The sequence below is a fragment of the Sinohyriopsis cumingii genome, chromosome 3 (genome assembly GCF_028554795.1).
Source record: "Sinohyriopsis cumingii isolate HCF-2022 chromosome 3, ASM2855479v2, whole genome shotgun sequence".
Taxonomy (NCBI): domain Eukaryota; kingdom Metazoa; phylum Mollusca; class Bivalvia; order Unionida; family Unionidae; genus Sinohyriopsis; species Sinohyriopsis cumingii.
Window position 1 is genome coordinate 86495977 of NC_142963.1, and position 24797 is coordinate 86520773.

General features: G+C 35.8%; 1 protein-coding gene across 3 annotated transcripts in view; it reads right to left on the bottom strand.

Annotated features, from left to right (window-relative positions):
- The window catches only part of LOC149803242 (uncharacterized), a 71264-nt gene that overhangs the window by 40233 nt on the left and 6234 nt on the right, over positions 1-24797 (bottom strand). Inside the window, exons 2-6 of one of the 3 annotated variants that reach the window (XM_089952887.1) lie at positions 21870-22272; positions 20433-20495; positions 16118-16180; positions 7244-7306; positions 1196-1381 (exon numbers count right to left, since the gene is read on the bottom strand). In XM_089952887.1, coding sequence (XP_089809013.1) covers positions 1196-1381; positions 7244-7306; positions 16118-16180; positions 20433-20495; positions 21870-22272 — 778 coding nt within the window. The remainder of the gene's footprint in view (positions 1-1195; positions 1382-7243; positions 7307-16117; positions 16181-20432; positions 20496-21869; positions 22273-24797) is intronic. The other 2 variants (XM_089952888.1, XM_089952889.1) reach the window with 2 other exon arrangements.

Below are 24797 nucleotides of genomic sequence, written 5' to 3' on the forward strand. Positions count from 1 at the left end.
ACAATAACATATATCATGTTATATACAAAACAAATAATGAGCCACACAATTCATATGCACAGGGGTGAACACTGACAAACATTGGGAAAAAACCTATAACTTGAACTTTATCTGATATTTAAGTATGTTCTAAAACTGTGCAGATGGAGATCAACATTTGTGTCTCTGATGCTATAAAACATTGGGGGGGGGGAATTTGTACGCTTCTATCTCATTAACCCTTTACCTCATACAACCGTCTTTGGATGCCTCTACATAAGTCGCATCGAAGCGACTTTTGACGCTTCTACAAAAGTCCCATAGAAGCGCCTTTTGACATCTGCTGTAAACATCAGCCATTTTAAGCCGGTTTTCGTAGCGCCACCTTCGGGGAAAACCCCTTATTAGATACTACATTCATTTCTGTGAATGATAATTACGTCAGATCACGTGGTCACTGTTTATGTACTGGTCGATATCTGCTATTTAAAGTAACTGGGTCGTAATCTCCACTCTCCAAAATGGCGGTCGCGGATTTCATTCAGTACTTACGAAGTTTTCATGATTAGAATCACACCTATGAAAGATTCAATAACCTAGGTAAAGGCTCTGATATTGATATAGGCTGCAATTAGTTTTTATAAATTATCAAATTTAGATGACTTAGTGATGTAGACACAGATGAAAAACTTGTAAATTTCGAGTATGAGAAATGGCAGCTCTACGGTTGGTCACACGGCCTCGCTGACATGACGGTGAACGAATTCTCTCCAGATTTTAAAGCACATAACAAATTCTTCCGTGATAAATAATTACAGAGCTATAACAATCGGACTTTACTCTTAAATTGTTCCACATGTAATAGATGTGTACCAAAAATGTAAAATGGTTAAAATTGCTGTTAAACGTAACATACACTACATTGCTTAATAGTTCACAGGCAAGCTATGCGTATGCGGTTGACTAGGTAACCTGTGTTCTATGTATAGCGAGCTGCACTTTGTCACTATGCTCTATGAGGTAAAGTGTTAAGAACATAAAATGAAACGAAATAAAACAAGTAATTCTTATGAGTATATCTTATGGTTAACTCAGTATAAGACCTGGATATATAAATCCAGCCTTCTGACTGATCAAGGTCAAGTTAGACACTTGGATCTGAAATTCAAAGCAACCCTGACATGGTCATGATGAAGTCAAAACAAAATGTAATTACCTGATTGTCCACCATCCTAGTGATGTTGAAATCATTCTGAGGCTGACGATAATGCTGCTGCTGCTGCTGGTGAAAATGAAGATTCTGTGGCATGGAAACTGGGGGATTCACTGGTCTGGTGATCTGAAGTCCATCAAAGACGAACTGGACATTACCAGAACCAGGAGGTGGCCCAGTGTTGCCAACCTGAAATGTTGAAAATTTTGGTTTCAAGACTGTGTTGAGTATTTTTGGGTTGGAGAAATCTCCTCAGAAACCTTGTATTCTATATTCATCAAATGTATTGCAGAGCTCATGAATAAGTTGTGAACCAACTCCAAATAATTTGGTTAGATCTGATTCAAATTGCTCCAAAAAATTATAACCCAACTGCCCATTTGAGAGTGCTTTAATGAGATCAAAGAAAAGATTAGCTAACAAGCCTGAGGATGCACTTGAGATCACAATCAAAGCATTTCCATTAAACATGTGACCTTGACCAGTAAACTATTCAACTGACCTGGGCTGCCAACCAAGGTATTGTTCCAGTCCAATAGTACAGAATTAAATGTATGCTTTAATCTGTTTGGTTTATCATAATAAATTATTGTATGCATAATGTGCACCCAACTGTCAGGAAAGCTGAGACTGCAGATCTAGATCTGCAGGAACATAATAAGATAACCAATCAAGATCCAGGATATTTGCTTGATTGAGGTTTCATGGTTTTCTGGGGGTTTAAAATAATTTTTCAGCACAATACATGGCACACAGTATATTTTGTGCAGCAAGAACCCAGGAAGAACCACTGACCTATGGCAAGCTACTAGCAAGCTTTCTAACACACCACCTTGGTTGACCCAAGACTCAAAACCATGCAGACAGAGATGAGATGTGACAGCAAACAATACAAAGATTTTTTAGTGCACAATGTGAGCTAGGTCCATCCTTTTGCCATTGGCAAAGTGTTAGACATGAACATATACAATATGAACTTTTATGCCATAGCAATAGCTATGTCTGTCCATACCATCCAATACTGTCCCATCTATCACCAATTTCATTTCTACTCATTTACTTTTGAAGGACTTGATAAAATAAAATAAAATTTAGTACAATACTTTACAATGAGAAGGCCTAGGTCAAGTTTGACCTCCACACTTTGACCTCCACACTTTTCTGGTAGAATTTTGGGAAGTTATTACTCTGTATGATGTAGAACTGTGCACTTACACTTCCTTTCCACTCAGTAACTTTTGAAGGACTTAATGGAATTAAATAAAATTGGAACTGGAAACAGGCTTTATATTCTGATGACCTTGGTAAAGAGCAAATAGTCTTCATTTTCATCCAGAATTCTGTGGAGTTATAACTCTTGTCTGAATAAGAACTCTGTAGTACTTCATGGCTTGAAATTAAATTTGGCTTTTCATTAAGATCTACGTAAACTTCAGGCAATTTTTTTTGTTATGATCATTTTTCAACTTGTATCTTTGACCATCTATTTTATTTCTGCTCAGTAATTTTTGAAGGACTTCACTGACTGTATATTAAAGTTGGTCTGAGGCTTTACACAAAATGTAAGTAACTGAAGTAAGCAGGTAAGCAAGGTAAGTAATTACTCACTTTAAGTCAACCGTTTTACTAAAAACAATATGAATGCATGGTAGTGGTCCTCTTATAAAACAGATATAAAATAAATAATATTTGACCTTACTCCCTTAGCTTGTATTGTTTTCTCAATTCAGTTTTTTTGATAGAGCTGCTAATTAGATAATATGACATTAATCCTTTTGCATGCAAAAGCACATTTGCTTTGTTTTCCCCCAGTGGAAAATCCTTGGAGCGTTCCATGAATTTGATACTTGTTTAATGCCATGCTGAGTCCCTTTGATCACACTGTGCAACTGACACCAGTTCAGCTCTGGCAATCCTTTAATGTCATTTAAAAAACTGTATGATCAAAATGTCTCTTACAGACCCAGAACTGAATCTCTACATAATATGTTTTTATGAATAGTAAGCCATCTGTCAATTACTTGGTCACTTAGACATCATACATTGTGAATTACTAAAATTAGCTACTGTCACCAATATTGGGAAAAGAAAACATAATTCATACAATGAAGCAACTAAGCTAAAGGTTAATGACTTTGCAGAGAAAAACAACAATAGTGCTGCAGAACATGAATCTGGTGTGTTGGAGAAACAGACGCATGAATGTCACAAGAAAGAAGTCAGTTCTAGTTGATAGTGCCAAACATCTGAAAGAAATTCTAATAATGGAAAGCCATTATGCAGAGTTTGCTTTGAATAAGTGGGTTCTAGAGCTTGTGTTTCGGGTGCATTTGATGCAGTCTGTGCAACTGAAGTTGAAGTGACATCTAACATATCAAGATATTTCATTAACAGTGGACCAAGCAAACTGTAGATGGGCCCAAAGAATTTACAAGGGCAGAAACTATGAAGCATCCAGGGACTGAGTTAGTATCCAGTGGGTGTGTAATGCGCGGGAAGAAATTTTAAAAAAGATGGTGGTCAAATAATTTAAGAAATGTAATATTTCTAATGCAATGGATGGGACAAAAGATGATTTTATATAAGATAGTCAGACAAAGAATCTGAGTCGGACAATGTTTACAATGACATTGGAGGAATTCAGACAGAACTTAATTTGGTAACTCTGACTATGAAGATGAATTCTGGCTTTGAACCAGATAATATTAGGCAGTGTGAATCACACAAGTGTAGACTTAACTTTGTTTATGATAATACTTTTGGAATTAATGTATTACATGATAATCTCATCATTCTGGATTACCCTTTCTATACATGACATATAAATCAATGCATGGATATGTTATGTAAATGGATTAAAAACAATAAGCTTTAATGATTTCATTGCATAAAAACAAAAAATATATAAGTTGTCCAGTTATTTGTACATATTCAACTCAGTAATATAAATGTATTTACAGTCGACTCCGGTTAACTGCACAGCCTCGGGCCCGTCATGAGACTGTGCAGTTAAACGGAGTGTGCAGTTAACCGAAGTACGGTACAGTAAAGCTTTAAATCAGCACGACACGAATATAAGTGAAGAATAGCGTATAAAGATGATTAGAATCCACTCTTTCAATGTTTACTTAAATGAAACAAGAGTCTACAATGAACAGCACTAACGTCATATTGTTAAATCAAACACAACAAAATTTACAATTTCCGAAAGAAATCGGCAATCGATGTCTGCACACAAGTTTTACTAATAAGTTGGTGAATTGCCGACTCTATTTTGTAAAATGGTTCAAAGAGCTCACATTCTCTTTGTTCCATGAATCTGCGTAAATTCTGGAGTGACTGAATAGCGACTTTAGATGAAACCTGGCCATTTACTGCATCGTCATCATCACTTCTTTCGTCATTTTCTTCTTGTTTTGTCTCTGTAAGAGATGCAATGATGGTTGAGTCGTCGATTTCACCTTCTGTCTGAAGACCGTCATCTATTGCAACATATTGTTCAAATTCTTCTACATTCATGCCGTGTGGCGTTTCAAATGGGGTTTCGCCGATACAGTTGGGGTCATCAAGTGACTCGTCATCAGAAGGCACCAAAAAACTGGCCTGCCTATAGCAGTTTGCTACGGTTGACTATGTTACATTGCTCCAGGCATTTCTAATCATATGAAGTGCATCTAAAACTGTCAGCTTCCTTGTCTGGTTGGACGCTTTTTCTTCGGGAGATGATCCATCAATGTCTGACAGCAGTTTTCGAACAACAAGCGATCTATAGAACTTCTTGAAATTCGCTATAATTCCTTGATCCATTGGCTGAATCAGAGAAGTTGTGTTTGGAGGAAGGAAAACAATCTTAACATTTGACAGTTTGATGCCGTCGCCGTGAGCTGCACAGTTGTCGCACAGCATAATAATGCTTCTCTTTTGCAAACGCATTTAATTGTCAACGCGCTTCAACAAATCTCTTCCAAATTTCTGTCGTCATCCAGGCGTTTTTGTTTGCCTCGTACTGTACTGGCAGCTTTTTCAAATTGTTAAAACATCGGGGGGATTTGCTTTTGCCAATCACCAAGGCATCCAGTTTTTCGCTACCATCCATATTGCATGCAGCAAAATTGTCAAACGATCTTTGGCAATCTTACATCCCGGTGCTTCTGCTCCTTTGAAAGACAAAGTCCCATCAGGTAACGCCAGCCAGTACAACCCAGTTTCATCGGCACTGAAGATGTCTTTTGGTTGGTAGTCTTTAAGGATTTCGGGTAGAACATCAATTACCCATCGTTCAGCTCCAAAGTCGTCTGCATCCTGTTTTTCACTGTGTTGTCGTTTAAATTGAATTTTGTTGCGCATTTTCCATCTTTCCAGCCATCCATTTGTTGGTTTGAAATCATGCAAACCCAAGCCATTTGCCAATTGATTAGCTTTTTCAAGCAACAGTGGTCCACTTATCGGAATCTGTCGACTGCGAGCTTGAGCAAACCATTGTAACAGCACTTCTTCAACTTCTTCAGACTTGCCACCTCGTTTGCGCTTCTGAGAAGGAATGCTGTTATTTTGCCAGTCTTCAATGATCTTCTCCTTGTTCTTGAGGATTCACGAAATCACACTTCACACTGTGACTAACACCAAACTCAAGTGCAACAGAGGCCTGACTTCTGTTCTCAACGCATTTTATGACCTCAAACCTCTGAGCTAACGTCAGGGATTTACACTTGTGACTAGTCATTTTAGACTATAAAATAAACGCTCATAAATTCAAGGTTGAACTTCCAATGATTACCCCCTGGTTCAAAGCACGGCTTAGAGTAAGGTTTCCCATGCTGTAATATGATTGTTCCCAGGCTACTGCTCCCTGGTGGAAGGGAATATACATGTATCTACCACCTATGGCGTCCTTTACATGTCAATCATTTACAAAGTCGCATTTACCGGCTTAATTGTCGGCTTATTTGAAGCGCTACAGCAGTGGACTGGCAATGACTGATCCTGACTATACACTGTGCAGTTAACCGGAGTAAAATTGTAATGAATAATGTGCCACGGGCAGAACATTTATCGTGCTATTATCCGGAGTGTGCATTTAAGCGAAGTGCAATTATCCGAAGTTTGTTCCCATTGAAAAGCATTGGGAAAAAACGGGACCGACGTGACTACGTGCAGTTATCCGGAGTGTGCAATTAACCGATGTGCAGTTAAGTGGAGTCGACAGTATTCTACACTGGTTTTGTCTTTATTTGTCCTATCTGTATGTTTATTGATCTATCCAGTTTGACTTATTTTTCTCCACATGCAACTCTGACTCACTGACCACATGTCACCCCTTGCAAACAGATATGACTTGCAAAAGCACCTCAATGTATAGGAAGGTCATAAACAAATTCACTTTTTGCAGCCCTAATATGGGGTGGGTCAATTTATATAAGTATGTATAGATGGATGGATCAATGTACAAATGTGCGCATGCATGCACGCATACACACATTATGGTTAACAGCATGCCAACACAATCCTGGCTATCTGGTAGCTTTTAAAAGTAAACACCTAAAATTGTACAAATCTATGGGGAAGATAATCCCTTCCAAATAAACATAAACATGAATTATGAAAAATAAATCTTGGTACAAATACTTAATATTTGTAAAAGCATATATTATGAAGGTAAAAAAATATGAAACCATTAAAATATATTCATAAATTCTGACTTTCAAGTTTGTCCTTCAATTTCTACTAAGTTTGTAACTAGGTCAGTAAGTTGATGAGTTAGTAAGAATGCATGTTGTTTAAATGCATATCAGCACAATCCTGGTTATGCAGTGAGGAGTAAATTCAGGTACTTTCCAACCAAACATTTAAACTGCTAAAATCCTTAAAATGCAAAGTAGAATCTTTGATAAACAACACACTGTCAAGAATCCTTAAGTCAAGTTTTTGATTTTCACTGTTTTCTGGCAAAAACTACATGGATTTATGGCATTTGTTACCCCTGCCTTTTAACTGTTTCCTATGGGAAGGGGCATACAGATACAGTATTGGCTTGATTTCTGAAATACCTACCGTGCGACTAATACTGAAGCCTGAGCCATCTACACCACTGTTGACAACAGCATTGTTACTGACCTAAAATCAAAAGTCAAATTACTAACACACATAATATATTGCACAATTCTGAAAAATTACATTTGTATAAACATATATAATCAATGATATTCCTTTTAAAACTAAAGATGAAAAATTCCCTTCATGCCATTGCAATTAATCTGTGAATGACAAGTTGCAGCTACTTATGTCTACTTAAAAAAGTGGAAAAAAACATTAAAAAAATAAGGGCATTACTTATCCATTATTCCATGGTAGGAAGTTACACATTACAATGGACATTTCTGACTGTGCATGTTCCATGGTAGGAAGTCACACATTACAATGGACATTTCTGACTGTGCATGTTCCATGGTAGGAAGTTACACATTACTAAGGGCATTTCTGACTGTGCATGTTCCATGGTAGGAAGTTACACATTACAATGGACATTTCTGACTGTGCATGTTCCATGGTGGGAAGTCACACATTACAATGGACATTTCTGACTGTGCATGTTCCATGGTAGGAAGTCACACATTACAAAGGACATTTCTGACTGTACATGTTCCATGGTAGGAAGTCACACATTACAATGGACATTTCTGACTGTGCATGTTCCATGCTGGGAAGTCACACATTACAAAGGACATTTCTGACTGCATGTTCCATGGAGGAAGTTACACATTACAATGGACATTTCTGACTGTGCATGTTCCATGGTGGGAAGTCACACATTACAAAGGACATTTCTGACTGTGCATGTTCCATGGTGGGAAGTCACACATTACAAAGGACATTTCTGACTGTGCATGTTCCATGGTGGGAAGTCACACATTACAAAGGACATTTCTGACTGTGCATGTTCCATGGTGGGAAGTCACACATTACAATGAACATTTCTGACTGTGCATGTTCCATGGTGGGAAGTCACACATTACAAAGGACATTTCTGACTGTGCATGTTCCATGGTGGGAAGTCACACATTACAAAGGACATTTCTGACTGTGCATGTTCCATGGTGGGAAGTCACACATTACAAAGGACATTTCTGACTGCATGTTCCATGGTGGGAAGTCACACATTACAAAGGACATTTCTGACTGTGCATGTTCCATGGTGGGAAGTCACACATTACAAAGGACATTTCTGACTGTGCATGTTCCATGGTGGGAAGTCACACATTACAAAGGACATTTCTGACTGTGCATGTTCCATGGTGGGAAGTCACACATTACAAAGGACATTTCTGACTGTGCATGTTCCATGGTGGAAGTCACACATTACAAAGGACATTTCTGACTGTGCATGTTCCATGGTGGGAAGTCACACATTACAAAGGACATCTCTGACTGTGCATGTTCCATGGTGGGAAGTTACACATTACAAAGGACATTTCTGACTGTGCATGTTCCATGGTGGGAAGTCACACATTACAATGGACATTTCTGACTGTGCATGTTCCATGGTGGGAAGTCACACATTACAAAGGACATTTCTGACTGTGCATGTTCCATGGTGGGAAGTCACACATTACAAAGGACATTTCTGACTGTGCATGTTCCATGATGGGAAGTCACACATTACAAAGGACATTTCTGACTGTGCATGTTCCATGGTGGGAAGTCACACATTACAATGGACATTTCTGACTGTGCATGTTCCATGGTGGGAAGTCACACATTACAAAGGACATTTCTGTCTATGCATGCTCCACCTTCAATCTCTGAATTCCTCTTTTCCAAGATAAGTGAAATACAACCATGGAAAAATTACAGAAATCAATTTCTGATGGAAAATGTTTCTTCTTAAATACTAATAAGCAAACTGAGTTCTCCAAAAGTTCTAAATCATTTTTAACAATTATTTTGGCTTGTTTATACTCAAAAGTGCTAGAAGGTCATCCACTTTCTTCTGCAATAGTCAGACTAGAGTGGTCTCCTCATGGATTGAAGGCTTACAGCCAAATCAGATCAAGTATCCTTTACTTCTGGTGCAGAGGTTCATGCTCTCCCAGTTATACAACTTTTGTGAGGGTGTGAATATCTTTTGATCCACTAAGTATTATTAAAGAAACATATTTTACTTCAAAAACTGTCTTCTTCTTCAAATACATTACTCTATCAAAACTATACCTGCTCATTCATAATTATTTATAGTCTGACTCTACATCCCCGTTTGTTTTGTACCCCCCTACAGATTTCAAAAATGAGAACGTTTAATGTGATAAAAAGTGCACAGAACTAAGTCAATTGAATCACTGATTTATAATTTCTAACCTGACTGTGACCAGAATGGCACTAATGATGGCATCCCCTGAACCATTTCATGCTTAACAGACTTTCCATACTAACATGGCGCCATATTGCGTATAGGCTAGTTTATTTCCATCAGACAACATAATGACGTAGTTCATCCTGTTCGGCAAATGCTGAATAATTGCATAAATTACATAATATTGAGAGTTTGGAATTATATCCTTCTGCATACATGAACATAGAAATTAAAAAGCTTGTTAAATCCACATGAAAAGCGTAGTTGTCATTTTCCTTTGCTTGATTCAAAATTGTAAATATCGGAAGCAGACGACTTATGTATGTACATCTGTAGTTGTAATACACCCCTTTGCTACAAATGGACTTGTCCAGAAACTGGAAATGGATCCGAGCATGTCCGTCTATTGCACTGAAAACTTCCGTTAAGAATGAAACACGCGTAAGATGACGGTGTTATGACCACTCTACTAGAGTCAGGTTAGAAACTATAAATCAATGAATGAATTGACTAAGTTCCTTGCACTTTTTATCATATTAGAAATTTCTGTTATTTAAATCGGTAGGTGGGTACAAACAAACAGGTTTGTATTATCAGACTTTATTTACTAAAACTAGCTATGGAGAACCTGTTTAGTTCATGTAAAAAAAAAAATTAAAAAAAAAAAAAAAACAACAAAAAGTTCAGATCAAAGATTATATCTGGCAATGTCAGGAGCAAACAAGACACAGAATAATTAGTACAGCTTGAGGCTCATGTTTTGTGACTATTGGCTGCAGCACATTTATCCATCGTAGACCTCTGTCTACTGATCTTATATTTTCAATGTGTGCAACCATCTGGCTATGTACATCGAACAGTTTCTTTATTTTCTATTTATAGTGAGTGTACATGGCACATTTCCAAAGAAAACAGGTGGATTTCTTCAATTTGAAAACTTGCATCACAGATTCATTATAGTTCGATATACACTTATGTAGCAGACCAGTCTATATTGAAAAAAACATGGCACCAAATATTAAGTGAAACGAGCTTTATTAATGTGACTTGTGGATGCTATATGACTAAAAAATTATAGAGGAGAGGGATTTTGTTAAACTGAAGAACATGTTGCATCAGAAAAAGGACAAATCAATAGTACTATACAAATTTTGAAAGGAATTCAACAGTGATATAATACAGCATTCAGAATTTGTGTACTTAACTTTAAGTTAAATATGTGATGTAGACTAGTTTAAAGTGAATGTTGTGTATAAATAATTTATCATTTTCTTTTGTGTCTGTATTCTCATACTAATCCCCATGGATTTAGTGATTTGTGACAGGAATTTTGACTGACTGCAGAGCCAGGTACTAAGTAGCAAATATAAATGTACATTTGTCATACAGTGTTCTGTAATTCCGTCATGTATAGATTGCTCTTTTTATGCCCAGACTGCACGTTTTTGCGATACATATTAGTAATAATTACTCCTATACCTCTCCCCTGGGAGTTAGCATGTATGAACTTACAACAAAGCAGTTCAAGTTCACATCTGATGTAATTTCCCTTTGATTGGGTACCCGAGTAACCAATCATTAAGATCTATGGGTACCTGTTAGACTTTTCCTAAAATTAGGCATCTTTAATCAAAATATATTAATGTTATAATTCACCTAATTGGTAAATAGCAAAAGCAGATATATCCACATTTGCAGGAGCGGGCCCTGTCTCAAGCCTTCTAATAAACAAGATGGAGCAGATCTACCCTTGTTCTTCCTAAGATGGGTTTGTTGCTTTGACTGGGGCTGCATGGCTTGAAGAACTTCACCAATGGACTCCGTGGTCAGTCAGGGTGATTTTGTGTCATGGCCAGTTCAATGAGCCAGAAGCATATGCAATAAACCAGTGTTTCTGACCTCTAATATAATGAGACACCAAAAAGGAGATGAGACCCCTGAAGATGGTCTTCGCTTACATAACACTCACAATGCTCTTACCAGTATATTGTTATCGATGTATTTTTTTGGGGGGTATGTATTGAGGTACTTTTTTATTATGCTGGTACTTCAGCAGTTTCCATCATTAAGGAAGTTAAGGAAATTCCTGAGTATTCTTCTTACAAATTTAATGGTTTTATTTGACACAAATTTTTTTAGAATATTTCAAATATGTTCATATTTAAGAATCTTTAAGCACATGTTTGACATGTGTCACATATGCCATCATGGTAGATGTATTGTGAGCTTGTGAAATGTATTTGGAAAAATTTCAGATTTAATTAAAAAAAGAATAAATGTTTTTTTTTTTTTACTTACTTACTTACTAGTGTATGTAAATGTGTTAGACACTTCTATTTCTATACAGAACTGAGAGTCATCAATAGATTTTCTGAAGAGCAATTGTTTTCTTTACTATTCTTACATAATTTTTGAATCCACTAAATATTTACATGTTGAGTTAGAGTGTTTCATATTTACTGACCTCTTCTCTGATAAATATCTTGTCCAGGTGCCAAAATCCCTGCCTATTATATCCACAGCGTAGATAGTAAGTTGAAGGCTTCAGTGTCAACACTTCTTATTGACATCAACATGCTCTCTAATGTGAGCACAATGTTTTTTTTATTGGGTATCAGCAATAATAGAGTAACCTTAATCATCCCACTTCAGCTAGTATTTAAAACTTGTGCAATAAAATTAACATACACATAGCAAATTCATCTTATATAAGGTACTGATCATTTAAATTGTTTTGGTTGGGGGAGGAGTCTGAGATTACTTTTGAGATAAGATTAATTTCCTTTATCATTTCAAGATGGAAAAAAAATTCTTCAAAGTAATATAACAGGTATTTTGCTATGAATCAGAACAAGATGTTTTTGCAGCTATTCATGAGAAGGCAATCTGAAAAAGAATCCCAGGCACCTGCCCCAGAAAATTAAATTATTAGGCCTTTATATGATTACAGTATATGTTCAGAAATGCCATGGTACAAATGTTTTATTGCACCCAACTCTAATGTGATCATGAGAGAGCATAATGTATTTAGAGCAACAGTCCTATCAAGATGGAGAAGCTTCAATGCCAATACATGGACTAGGGTACATGTAACACATGCTAAGATGTTTTCACCATTTCTTCCAACAAACAATGAAGGGCAATCGGCAAGACAGCAATTCCACCCTCACTGGGCTGAACAATTTGGCTGAAAAGTACTCAACATGTTAGGCCAAGCATGCTAGTGACTTAGCCTTCTGTCCTAACATTTCCAGTGTTTAAACTGGGAGGCAGACAAAATAGGTCCACATGGAAATACCACCTGAGTCACAAATGTATGAATCATAATTTGATAGAGAGACCAAGGGTCTCATGGGGGCTGGGACTTCTCACATTTTCTGACACACATGCCCCATACGTGGTCGAGTCCTGGCCCTTAATATAGCTCTCAGAAAGCACCTTAATCATAACTTGATACAGAGACCAAGGGTCTCATGGGGGCTGGGGCTTCTCACATTTTCTGACACACATGCCCCATACATGGTTGAGTCCTGGCCCTTAATATAGCTCTCAGAAAGCACCTTAATCATAACTCAGTGAGGAACAACAAAAGTTCTGGTTGAGAATAAGACCCAGAAGGTTTTGCCGAGCTGGGAAGAATTTTAGTTTCACCAGAGTCTGAATAGTCTAGGAGACAAAACACCGAGAATGATCTGGTGTTTGATTATTAAAGACAAACATAAAGAGCTGGTGTGTAACATTTTGTGCAAAAAGTCATATTTAAAAAATGTGAAATATATAGTTTCAATACTGAAATTAAACAATAAACAAGAACAGAATCTAAATTACTTATGATAAGGCAATAAAACTAACAAATAAAACTGAAGATAATTAACAAAAACGATATCTACCAGCCTTATTTGGGAACTGGTAATGACCATCTTAACAAAAAACCAGTTTGGTAAGATTTCTAAAAATAGGATAATAAAAAGAAATACTATCTGATAACAATTCACATAAAATAGAAAATGTGAATTATGATGATCTGTTGCTGTAATAAAACAAGAAACAGAATCAAAGTGAGTCCAATTGACATGGATATGGATAATTACTAAATACCTACCTGAAACAGACATAGATTCCCAACAATAACAGTTATGCTAATAACCCTGTGAGATAAGAACCATAATGTAATACCATACCAAGGTAACCAGATAGAATGCTAAAGCTCTCAAGGGAGCTCAAATCGAGAAGAAAAAGAATCATTAAAAAGGGGTAATTCCATCATGATAAAAATGATGCACATAGAAAGAAAACTCAAATTGCGATATAAAACAGAAAGTGAAGGCAATTTCTCCACAATGCAAAATTAAAGCAGCCTATAATGGCTGCAAATCAAAAATGAATGACAGACAGTGCACATGTGCAAGGTGTCTACAGGTTGGACATGGGGCAATCTCATGTTCTAGAATCAACTGGTTCACTCTAATGAGAACTAATTCTTATGATACAGTCTGGGTATTTTCTGACACAAAAAGTACCATCTCTGCAATAGCAACTGGTTTTTGTATTACTGATAATGAAATAAAACATGATACCAAAAGTACCATCTATGCAATAGCAACTGGTTTTTGTATTGCTGATATTGAAATAAAACATGACACCAAAAGTACCATCTATGCAACAGCAACTGGTTTTTGTATTACTGATATTGAAATAAAACACGACACCAAAAGTACCATCTATGCAACAGCAACTGGTTTTTGTATTACTGATACTGAAATAAAACACGACACCAAAAGTACCATCTATGCAACAGCAACTGGTTTTTGTATTACTGATATTGAAATTAAACACAACACTAAAAGTATCATCTATGCAACAGCAACTGGTTTTTGTATTACTGATATTGAAATAAAACACGACACCAAAAGCACCATCTATGCAACAGCAACTGGTTTTTGTATTACTGATACTGAAATAAAACACGACACCAAAAGTACAATCTATGCAACAGCAACTGGTTTTTGTATTACTGATATTGAAATAAAACACGACACCGAAAGTACCATCTATGCAACAGCAACTGGCTTTTGTATTACTGATATTGAAATAAAACACGACACCGAAAGTTGCTAAAACATGCCACTAAAAGTACCATCTATGCAATAGCAACTGGTTTTTGAGTTACTGATATTGAAATTGCACAGAATTATAGCTCCAGTCTGACACAGACACTGTCCTTCAGTTCCAGTTTATTAATCTTAAGGAATTCTGGAACTGAAACCAAATTTGATATATGGGATTTAAGGCTGCAATGTTTACATATGTAAAACAGCTTAGTTTAGTGTACTGCCTGTAAATGTTTACAAAATCATTAACCACGTAAATAAAAACGTATGGTTGTCGATGACACTGGAACTACCCGTTCAAATTTAAATTATGTATTTCCACATCTTGGCTTAAGATGATTGTTTTTTTAAAGATTTTTCTATTAAATCTTTTCTTAAAGTGTCATGATTTTCACATCGGACAAAGCTTTGTCAGAAATAAACTGAAAGTTGATGAGAACTGGTTGCTCTACACATTATACAACATTGCACATCAGACAGATTTACTGATATTGCTAACAAAAAAACATATTTACCTTGAAAAATATGCTACAACTGTTTTTTTCGTATCCCCCAAAAAGTTATTCACTTTGTAAGATAAACACCATTACAACTTTATAAGCAATGTGGTTTCACTGTATCCAGTTGCATTATCCATTTTCATCTTTGAACACAGACACAGCAGTGCAAAATAATATTATGACGATTCTCACAAAGTTTTACCTAAAATGTCAGATATATTCAACAAAGATGCATCTTAAAAACTAAATCCTGTCATAATAAGAGGTAAAAGGTGTATAGGAAATGAAAAAAATCACAAGCTGAGTGAGGTATGGCATGCATATTGTCAATGGTTTACATATAACTAAATAAAAGTTTAGGTAAACGTTTCCAAATTTTAAAAATTTTGGTAAATGTTAAAAAGCCTTAAAGACTTTATATTAGAGAAGGAAATGAAAGAAGGAAGAAGGGAAAACAGTAAGTGGCCACTTTTGTTGTTGTGGGTTTAATGCCATTTTTCAGCCCATTATAGTAGACTTAACATGGTGGCCAGCATATCTGGTGGAGGAAAAACAAAGAAAAAAGAAAATCAAAACAACCACCAACCCACAGGAAGCTACAGACAAGCTTTCTCACATATCTATGTTAGCTGAGCCCGTGACTCAAACCCACAAAGACAAGTGAGATGACAGCAATCTATAAAGACACTAGTATGTATGTATGTATGTATGTACATAAACTAGCTATATATTGCCGATGAAGTTTAGGTTTTCTCAAAAAGGCACATAAAACAAATTAAAAACCAAAGGTAAAGTCCTAAAACTAGAAACTAAAGTCCAGCTCTTTGTATTTTTACAAAATGCACTCTTTCAAGAAAATCCATATCAAGTTTGAATTTTACTGGCAAAATTAAAAATAGTTATGGGCCCTATGTACTTTAATTGCATCATATGGTCACTATTGTAATTTGATTTTTGATGTACCTACCGTGCGACTAATATTGAAGACTGAGCCATGTGCACCACTATTGACAACAGCATTGTTACTGACCTAAAATCAAAACAAAAGTCAAATTACTAACACACATAAATAGATCTAATAGCACATTGTTTGACAATTAACACCTGCACACGCATGCATGCACACACAAAGCACATATGCAACTGAAACTGCTTTGAAGCCAATTCACAATCAGAATAGCACCATTTTCATTGGAACTTGCTTCACATTTTAGTAAAAAATACAGATCTATATGACCATTTCAGAACGAAGTATTTATAAAATTCTCAAGATGGCCATCAAAGCAGTTATTTCAGAGACTGTATCAGCATCATTTTATTACAGAACAGCTGTATACTGCACGGAAAAAAAATATTTTTTAAAAAAAATAATAGTCTCTCGAAGGAACTAATGCTCTGCTGGCTGAAAAGAATTTCCAGAAATTCAATACAAGACTATTTCTACCTTCTAACTGTCAAATACTAAACACATATCCGATATTTATCGCAGTAACAATGATGGACATACTGAATGTCAGATGAGCACCAGTTTCATTTAGGACCAAGTAGGCATCATGAGGAGTCTTTTGGTGAAAACAATGTCAATATGACCATCCATTCTGGAGTTGTGACAACAAGACAGCCATTGTGGCAGTTATATTGGTTGTATGACTGGCACTATTTTCATTCTGGACAAACTAGGCATTATAAGATGGGAAGATACTGACGGCTTGGATGTGGAGGCAAACCCTTCCGTCTGCTGAGGTGTCCTAGTCGCCCCTTGTCCGTGACTGGTTTCTTCACTACTGTAACTCATCAGAGGGAATAATATGGGTTGATTTGTTTGTTCAACTGATCACTTTGTTATGTCAGTGTGAGGTTTATATTAATCTATGCCCGAGATTCACTAATGCTCCCAATTTAATCAGTGCTTCAAACATCATCCTCCGAGAAACCTCAAAACTAAAAGGACAATGTACCAAATGCATGTCATCTATTTACTCGCCTGCACAAAATATATGTATGTAAGACTAAAAGGGGATTCCAAGTGAGAATAAAAGAGTACTTTAGGGTATCCATAATCATACAGATTCTCTGGTGTCTAAGCATTTTAATTTATCTGACCACAACATAGACTGTGTTAAACATCAGATAATAGAAATTATTAAATCTGATCCAGAGTTCTCTAGTAGCACTACTTTTAGACAGAACTTTATTGGATATACCAATTACATACTTACAGCCAGTAATGATTAACATCTTGGTCTAAATGGGAGTTCAGTCATTTTTAAATTAAAAGCCTATTGCTGAAAATCCCATGATGCTGTAATCATCTATTTGGGAGAAGTCAAGATAATATCTTCAAGATCGCCACCACAGTGGCCATACTCTGAGGGTTAGCTGTCCATCATATTCATTTAGAACCAACTAAACACAATACGAATACTTTTGATGAAAACCTGACACCAAAAGGAATTTCCTTTTAGGAGTAGTCAAAACAAGACTTTCACGATGGTCATATTGGACAGGAGATGAGCACCATTTAAATTTAGAATCAGCAAAATGTCTTAGGAAGTCTTGATGATATGACTTTATATTTTGGTGGAGTAACAACTAGATTTTCAAAATGGCTGCTATGATGGTAGCCAAATCAGATATCAGACTGGTACTCGTTCCATTTAAGTCCAACTTGACAATGTAAGAAGTCCTTTGGTAGAAGTTCAATATCAACACATTCAGCCATCTAGGCGAAGTAGTGACAAAATTATGTTCAAGATGGCCATTGTGTTAACCATAGAAGAGATCAGATCAGACCAACATCATTGACAACCAACTAGATATCATAAGAAGTCTGTCTGTGAAAACCCCATATTGATATGACCATTCATTCTGAAGTAATAGTGATAAGATTTTTAAATGGTCCCTGTGATAGCCATACTGGATACCTAAGCAGCAAATTTTCATTTAGAACCAACTAGACAGTGTAAGAAGTCTTTCAGAAAAAAAAACATTCATATAACAATCCCTTGAGAAAGGAAAAAAAATAAAAAGATTTTCAAGAAATAAAAGCAACTTGGTATGATCGCATGGTTATGTTCTGACCAATGGAAATCTTCCCTACATTTATCAACTGATGCAACTGCAATTATTTTCTAAAAGTCAGACAAATCTTCTGCAAGGTATGACAAAATAGCCATATACTGCTATTGTTGACTTGGAAAACACATTTTAAGCTATAAGCGTGATTTGATTCAGCAAAGGTATTATTATGTTCAAGTAAAACAACTGTAAAGTACACTTATATCTAATGAACTTAGGTTAGTTCCAAACCGCATGGAGGTCTAAGTTCTTTGCTATATCTCTCAACCAGATGTAATCTTTGGGGTTTTTTTCCTTCTCTTTTACTTGGTAGTGACACTCCGAGGAATACTCCAATCAGCATGACATGAAGTCCAATAAATGCAATTGCTGCCTTTACTTTCTCCAAGCATTATCAAGAATCAAAATATTTCTTGTAAAATGTGTGCGCTGATTGTCTCAATGTTTTAAGTCTCCTTCTCCCTTTCCACTTAAATATGTTTGCATTTCTTCAACAACATTTATAATAATGATAAAGCGAAAGTATTCTGCATGAAATTATTAATGCAGATTATAGCATCTTAGGTACTCCTGTAAAGTTAGTCGGATTTTCTGACCAACTCCACTGGATCTATTAAGAAATTCAGGATCCAGAGCAAGAACTGGATAAATCAATATCCTGATTTGACCACAACAATTATATTATCATGTTGTCTATTTTTAATTAAGTCTGTAATTTAGGAGTCCTTTCAGACTTAGTCAAACTATAAGGGTTGACAGGTCTAAAATTTTCAACTCGGTTACAAAAAGTTCAAGGGGCACCGTTTTCACTTATGACAATAATCCCAATAGTTTACAAAGAGTGACAAATTCTGCTAATGGATACGAGATACTAGACAACAAAGAAAGGCCATCACACACGCTTTTCTGGTCTACAGCCAGTAGAACTAAAAATAGGTCTTTGATTTTCATCATTTCTAGGCAAATATCTGAGGAGTTATAGCCCCAGTTTGACTAAGAATTTTACTCTTCCATTTCAATTCTGTTCAATGACTTCTTAAGGACCTCATGGATCAAAATCAAATTTGTCATGTAGCTTTGACCAGGTATAATTTTAGGGAGTTATAGTCTGTCCGACTCTCAAATGTACTGTCCATTTCATTTCAATTCAGTAACTTTTGAAGGACTTCATGACAGAACATCACATCTGGATTAAGACTAAACTTTTCAAGATCTAGGTAAATAAGTTCAATATTTATCCTCTTCTAGCAAACTTCACAGATATGACCACTTTCTGACTTGGAAGTCTGACCTTTCATTCATTTCTGAGTAATAACTTCTGAAGGACTTTATGGATCCAAATAAATTTGGTCTTCGGCTTTACAAAGAAAAGATCCAGGTCAGTTCTGATTATCACAATTTTCCAGCACAAGTTTACAGAGATACGGACCCAGTTTGATTTATTTTACTAAATAACTTTTGAAGGTCTTCTAGTATTGCAATAATGTATAATGATTTCTGGCAAACCTGTTGGAAGTCATGGTACTATTTCAATTATAACTTCTATTACAAATCTATGGTCTTAAACTAAGTAATGGAAAAGAGTGAAAATCAAGATTAAGTTGTTCAAGTCTAAACACTGTTCCTACATGATCAAGACAAGGAGAGCACACAACATGAATGGACTGATAAATAAGTAATTTTCCACTGCTGGTCCATGTTTGCACCAATACCTTTCAATCAAACAGACCTTTAATGACTTCCTTCTGGTACACAGTCACACTTTCAATGTTAAACTTACAAAGTATCCATTTTAGGTCAATTGCCTCCACCATTTTTGGCAGATGTACATGCACCATGCTATTGGTTAGTTGGTATTACATACAAAGGGAGGCATCTCATGAAATCCAATAGAAGTTGCTAGGACAAAACACCAAAATATCTGTTCAATCTGCCAAGGTGTAGATAAGGTTATCATATTTGAACCTTGGTTAGCAAAGATGTCTCTAGTCAGGAACACAGTGAACCTGATTTTGGACAAGGTCAAGTCCAAATTACAAATAAACAAATCATACTATGATGAAGAAGAAAACAAAATTGAGGAAAAAACCCAACAAACAATACAAATTAAATAAACATAACATTTCACTATTTAATAGCGTCAAACTGGTGAGGACATCCATGTCGTATGGACATATATGTAGTCTGATTTCTGATGTACCTACCGTGCGACTAATACTGAAGCCTGAGCCATCTGCACCACTGTTGACAACAGCATTGTTACTGACCTAAAATCAAAACAAGTGAAATAAGACATATCTTACTGTATATTTTTTCGATAATTACATTTGCGTACAGTATATCCAATGCACATCAACAAATGAAATTATTTTTTAAGCCAAAGGTTAAAATTCCTTTCTTTGCAGTGAAAAGTTCAAACTTTTAAGAGTGACAAGCCATAATTGTTTATGCACAATTTTAAAATAAAAAAGTAAGCAGAAAAAAAATCTGACACATTATTCAGCAATAATTCTACAATGGGCAACTGTGTATTCCATGTGGGTATTTCTGCCTACCTACCTGTGTGTGTTCCCAATTCTATCTGCAAATTCTGGTTTCCCATGTAAATAGCTATACATAAAGATATGGCAAAGTGAGAGTGTGACCCCCTTGCTGACTCAAGGATGCAGAATATATGTAGGCCCAATATGCCTTCCGACCAGCATGTCACACAGGTTATGCTACTAGGCAAAGTAAGCAACTAAGTTGCCTAAAAATATAAACACCACCTTCTTCTGTTAGGAAAGTGAAAACAACTTCGCCCTGTGATTTTTTGATGTACAATGAGTGACAGCATTTTGTGACTTTTGAGATACCTCATCCTAGCCAGTAAGCTCTGGCAATGTTGTATTGAAGCCCATGGTGAAATTAATTGATACCACTTGTGCTTCCAAACTTTTGCACCATCACAGGTGATTGGCTTTTAATAGCTGACTGACCATTAACCCTTTCCCAAACAAGTTATCATTCGTGACTTCCACAAGTCACCATCTGATGATGAAAACATAAAAACATGTTTCAAATCCTAAACATCAACAGTAATTTGTGTTTTAAGAATAGAATCTTTGAAAATCACTTTTTAAATTAACCCAAAAACCATGAAGATTAGGAATAATTAGCAGAACAAGCAAAACAGGCAGTGATCTGCAAACTTGTGATTTCCTTGCATCTGGATTCAACTTTTAAGTTAGAATAAACCTTATGTGCAATCAACGATTCAGGTAAGATTACATTTTACAGTGACATGAAAAAAGTATGAAAATATCAACTTGTATGTTTGAGGTGATAAGTTTTATCACAAGCAGTCATATTTTGCCGCTTAAAGCAAAACAGAATTCTTTTCAATGTTAACTGGCATAGTATAATATTCTGAAGACTACAGTAAGTATTCTCTATTCCCTCTATCCAAGCTGATATGCTACTCTTGGTACAATTATCATATGAAATGGAAACATAAAATAAACATGTAAAACAGATTAAATGACTTTACCAAACCTTTTCTTTGTGATGACACCCTGGTCCAGGTCTGAAGCACATAAAGGTTTACATTAAAATAATAAAAGTTTAAGATTTACTGTAAGTGGTCCCAGTGAAAGACTTACCGTTCGCATGATGTTATTTTTATTCTGTGTAACTCCTGGATTAGACACAATTTTTACAGGAATGTTTTTTTTATCAATTCCTTGCTTTTGCTGCTTGGCTTGAATTTTTGCACGTGCATCAAGTGTCCCTTTATGAATGCGAATATTAGTTAAGGTGTCCCTGGCATCTGTGGGTTTATCTTTCCGAGATAACTTCTCCCTTGCATCTGTGACGGTAGATTTTGCTGACAGTTTTTGTCTAGCATCAAAACTGGCTTTAAGTGGTTTAATACTGAAACCCTTGTTCTGTCCAGGTTTATTTATTACGAGGCGTTTCTGGACATTCTTAGCAAAACCTTGTTCTTTTTGAAAAAATTTTCCCTGTGTGTTTTTCTGCAAATTTCCTGCAGAAAATGATGGATTTCTGAAATTAAAAAACATACAAGCTATATTACAAAAACCACTTGGTGTGATGACATGCCATGTTTACGTTTTGCATAAGCTGATATTTACGTATTTTTGTGTTCATCATGATCTTTTAATGATCAAACATAAATGGGTTGGGGTGTACTGTTAGCTATTTGTAGACTAATAGAAAGTAAAGGAAATTAAACGCCATTTTTTGTGGACAAACAATAGTAGCCAGGGATGGAAACAGCCTATAAAATAAAATAAAAATGAAAATTTTCCATGCATCTTCAGGGCATGTATGAAGTCCAGTAACCGAAAGCAGGCATAACACTTTCAAAATCATCAAAACACGTAAGAAAATATTAACTACTATTATCCTTTATTAACTTGAATCGTCTTTCATTGTTTTGACAAGTAACTTGTTAAGAACTGTTGATACCCCTTCTTTCAGCTTGTATCAAACTGTTTCCCAAATGGCCTGGGGTGTCAGCTGTAAGGTTAAAAAAAATGTTTCATATTGCACTGGTTTTAAAATTTGAGTACAGTTTATTTTAAACATTATATATATTTTAATGATTAGTACATGTAAATATAATGTACTAAGCACTTCAAGTACTGGGCTAAACAAGCTCAATTAGATGCACATATCAATTTTTGGTACTTTTTTTGTTTCCTTCTTCTGAGGGTGAAAAAGGTGCTAGGGTTGGCAATGAAAAACTGGGATTGTCGACTAACTGGAAACAATTTCTTTTGGCCTGAGGCCATCACTGCCATTTTCAAAGATGAAAGTGACCGACAAACCTCTGGAAGCTTCTGCATAAACCTGATCTTCCCTGTCTGTGTTTTGTATTAGCATGGTTAGGGAACACTTTTAGCCAGCTGATCCGGAATTAATTTTGTCTTTGCAGCTCATGCACCAGGCAAGTCCAAGTTCCTCCAATTTAAAAAAAAACAACCTCTTGCTTGTTATCTTTTTCTTCTAGCCAGCTCCATCTGAACAGATCTTTTCAATGACTGGTCAAAGTCGTTTTCCTCTTTCAACAAATATCAATTCCATAAAAGAAATGAAAAGATCTGAGTGTGCAAGACATTACTCAAAACTGCATAATAAATAACTGAAACAATGAACAAGTCCCACCTGCACACTTCCAGTATATGGTACCATGGTGTTTCATTATCTTCTTTCCTACATGAATTACATCTAGGAACAAATATTCCAAATTTAAAAAAAAAAAAAAGCAACAAAAAGTTTGCTGGAAATGTTACCATAAAAAGAAAAATTGGTCAGCATTAAAAAACAGATTTCCCAATAAAACCAGAAAATTTCCATCTCTGAGTAGCTAATTCTACTCTTTTCATTATCAAATTTACCTGTCAGATACAAAGAATCTTCAAAATTAGTTGCTCAGGTCCTAGCAATTAGTATATATAGTTATTTCCATGGAATTCACTCTTAAAGTTAAAATATTTATTTGATTCCATGATAAATAGTATTAAGTCAAAATTTGTTACTGAATTTGAGGGTCATTCACTGTGTAGTTTAAATATACAAATTGTTGGATTTATGAAATTCCAAAACAATGTAAGGGTGAAGTCCTTTGTTGAGAGTGGTACTGTGTGATATGTTGCTACATGATTTGTGATACTAGATATTACTAGATATTACAAAGAAGAATAACAAACCTGTATCAGTTGTATTTTTGTACATTGATACATGTGTAATGAATTTATTCGGAATAAATCAATGCAACAATGAAACTGTCCTTTTGGACTGCAAGACTAAGCGACTGTGGAGTGTTTAAATTATCTGCATTAAACCTGTGATTGAAAACCATTTGATCTGGGAAAAACAGTATTATACTACCTCTGGTCACTACATACCAACTTTATAGAACAGACATTTGTCTGTCAAGTGCATACAACTGCAAAGACTACAAGAAATAACTATGGATACATTTTCTTAACAACACTGCCAATATATACAAAAAGAGTATGCAGACTCTTAAATTACGAGTCAATGATTTGGGCCTACTTACCATATATATCTGCTTACAAGTCAGATCCAATTGCAAACAACAGAGACCATGATCTGCTGTCACATAACTGCACCTGCAGATCTGGGTATGTGATAAATAATAATAATAATAATAATAATAATAATAATAATTACTTTAAAGCTGTACCAATGTTACTTTTTGCCGGGGGCCCCGAGTGGCCAAGTGGTCTAAAGCGCTCACCATTACGGATCACTGCCATCTCACCTCTGTCTGCGTGAGTTCGAGTCTCGGATTCGGCTAATGTGGTTATGTGAGAAAGCTTGCCAGTAGCTTCTCGTGGGTCAATGGTTCTTTCCGGGGGTTTCCCAGGTTCTTCCTCCACCATTTATACTAGCCGCCATGTATAGCCTATCTTGTGTTGAAAAATGGCGTTAAACCCTACAAAAACAACAACTTTTTGCCGATTATGCCAATACAGTGTATAACCAATTATCAAAATTGCTGATACCGATTATGAGACCGATTATTTCAAGAAACCGCC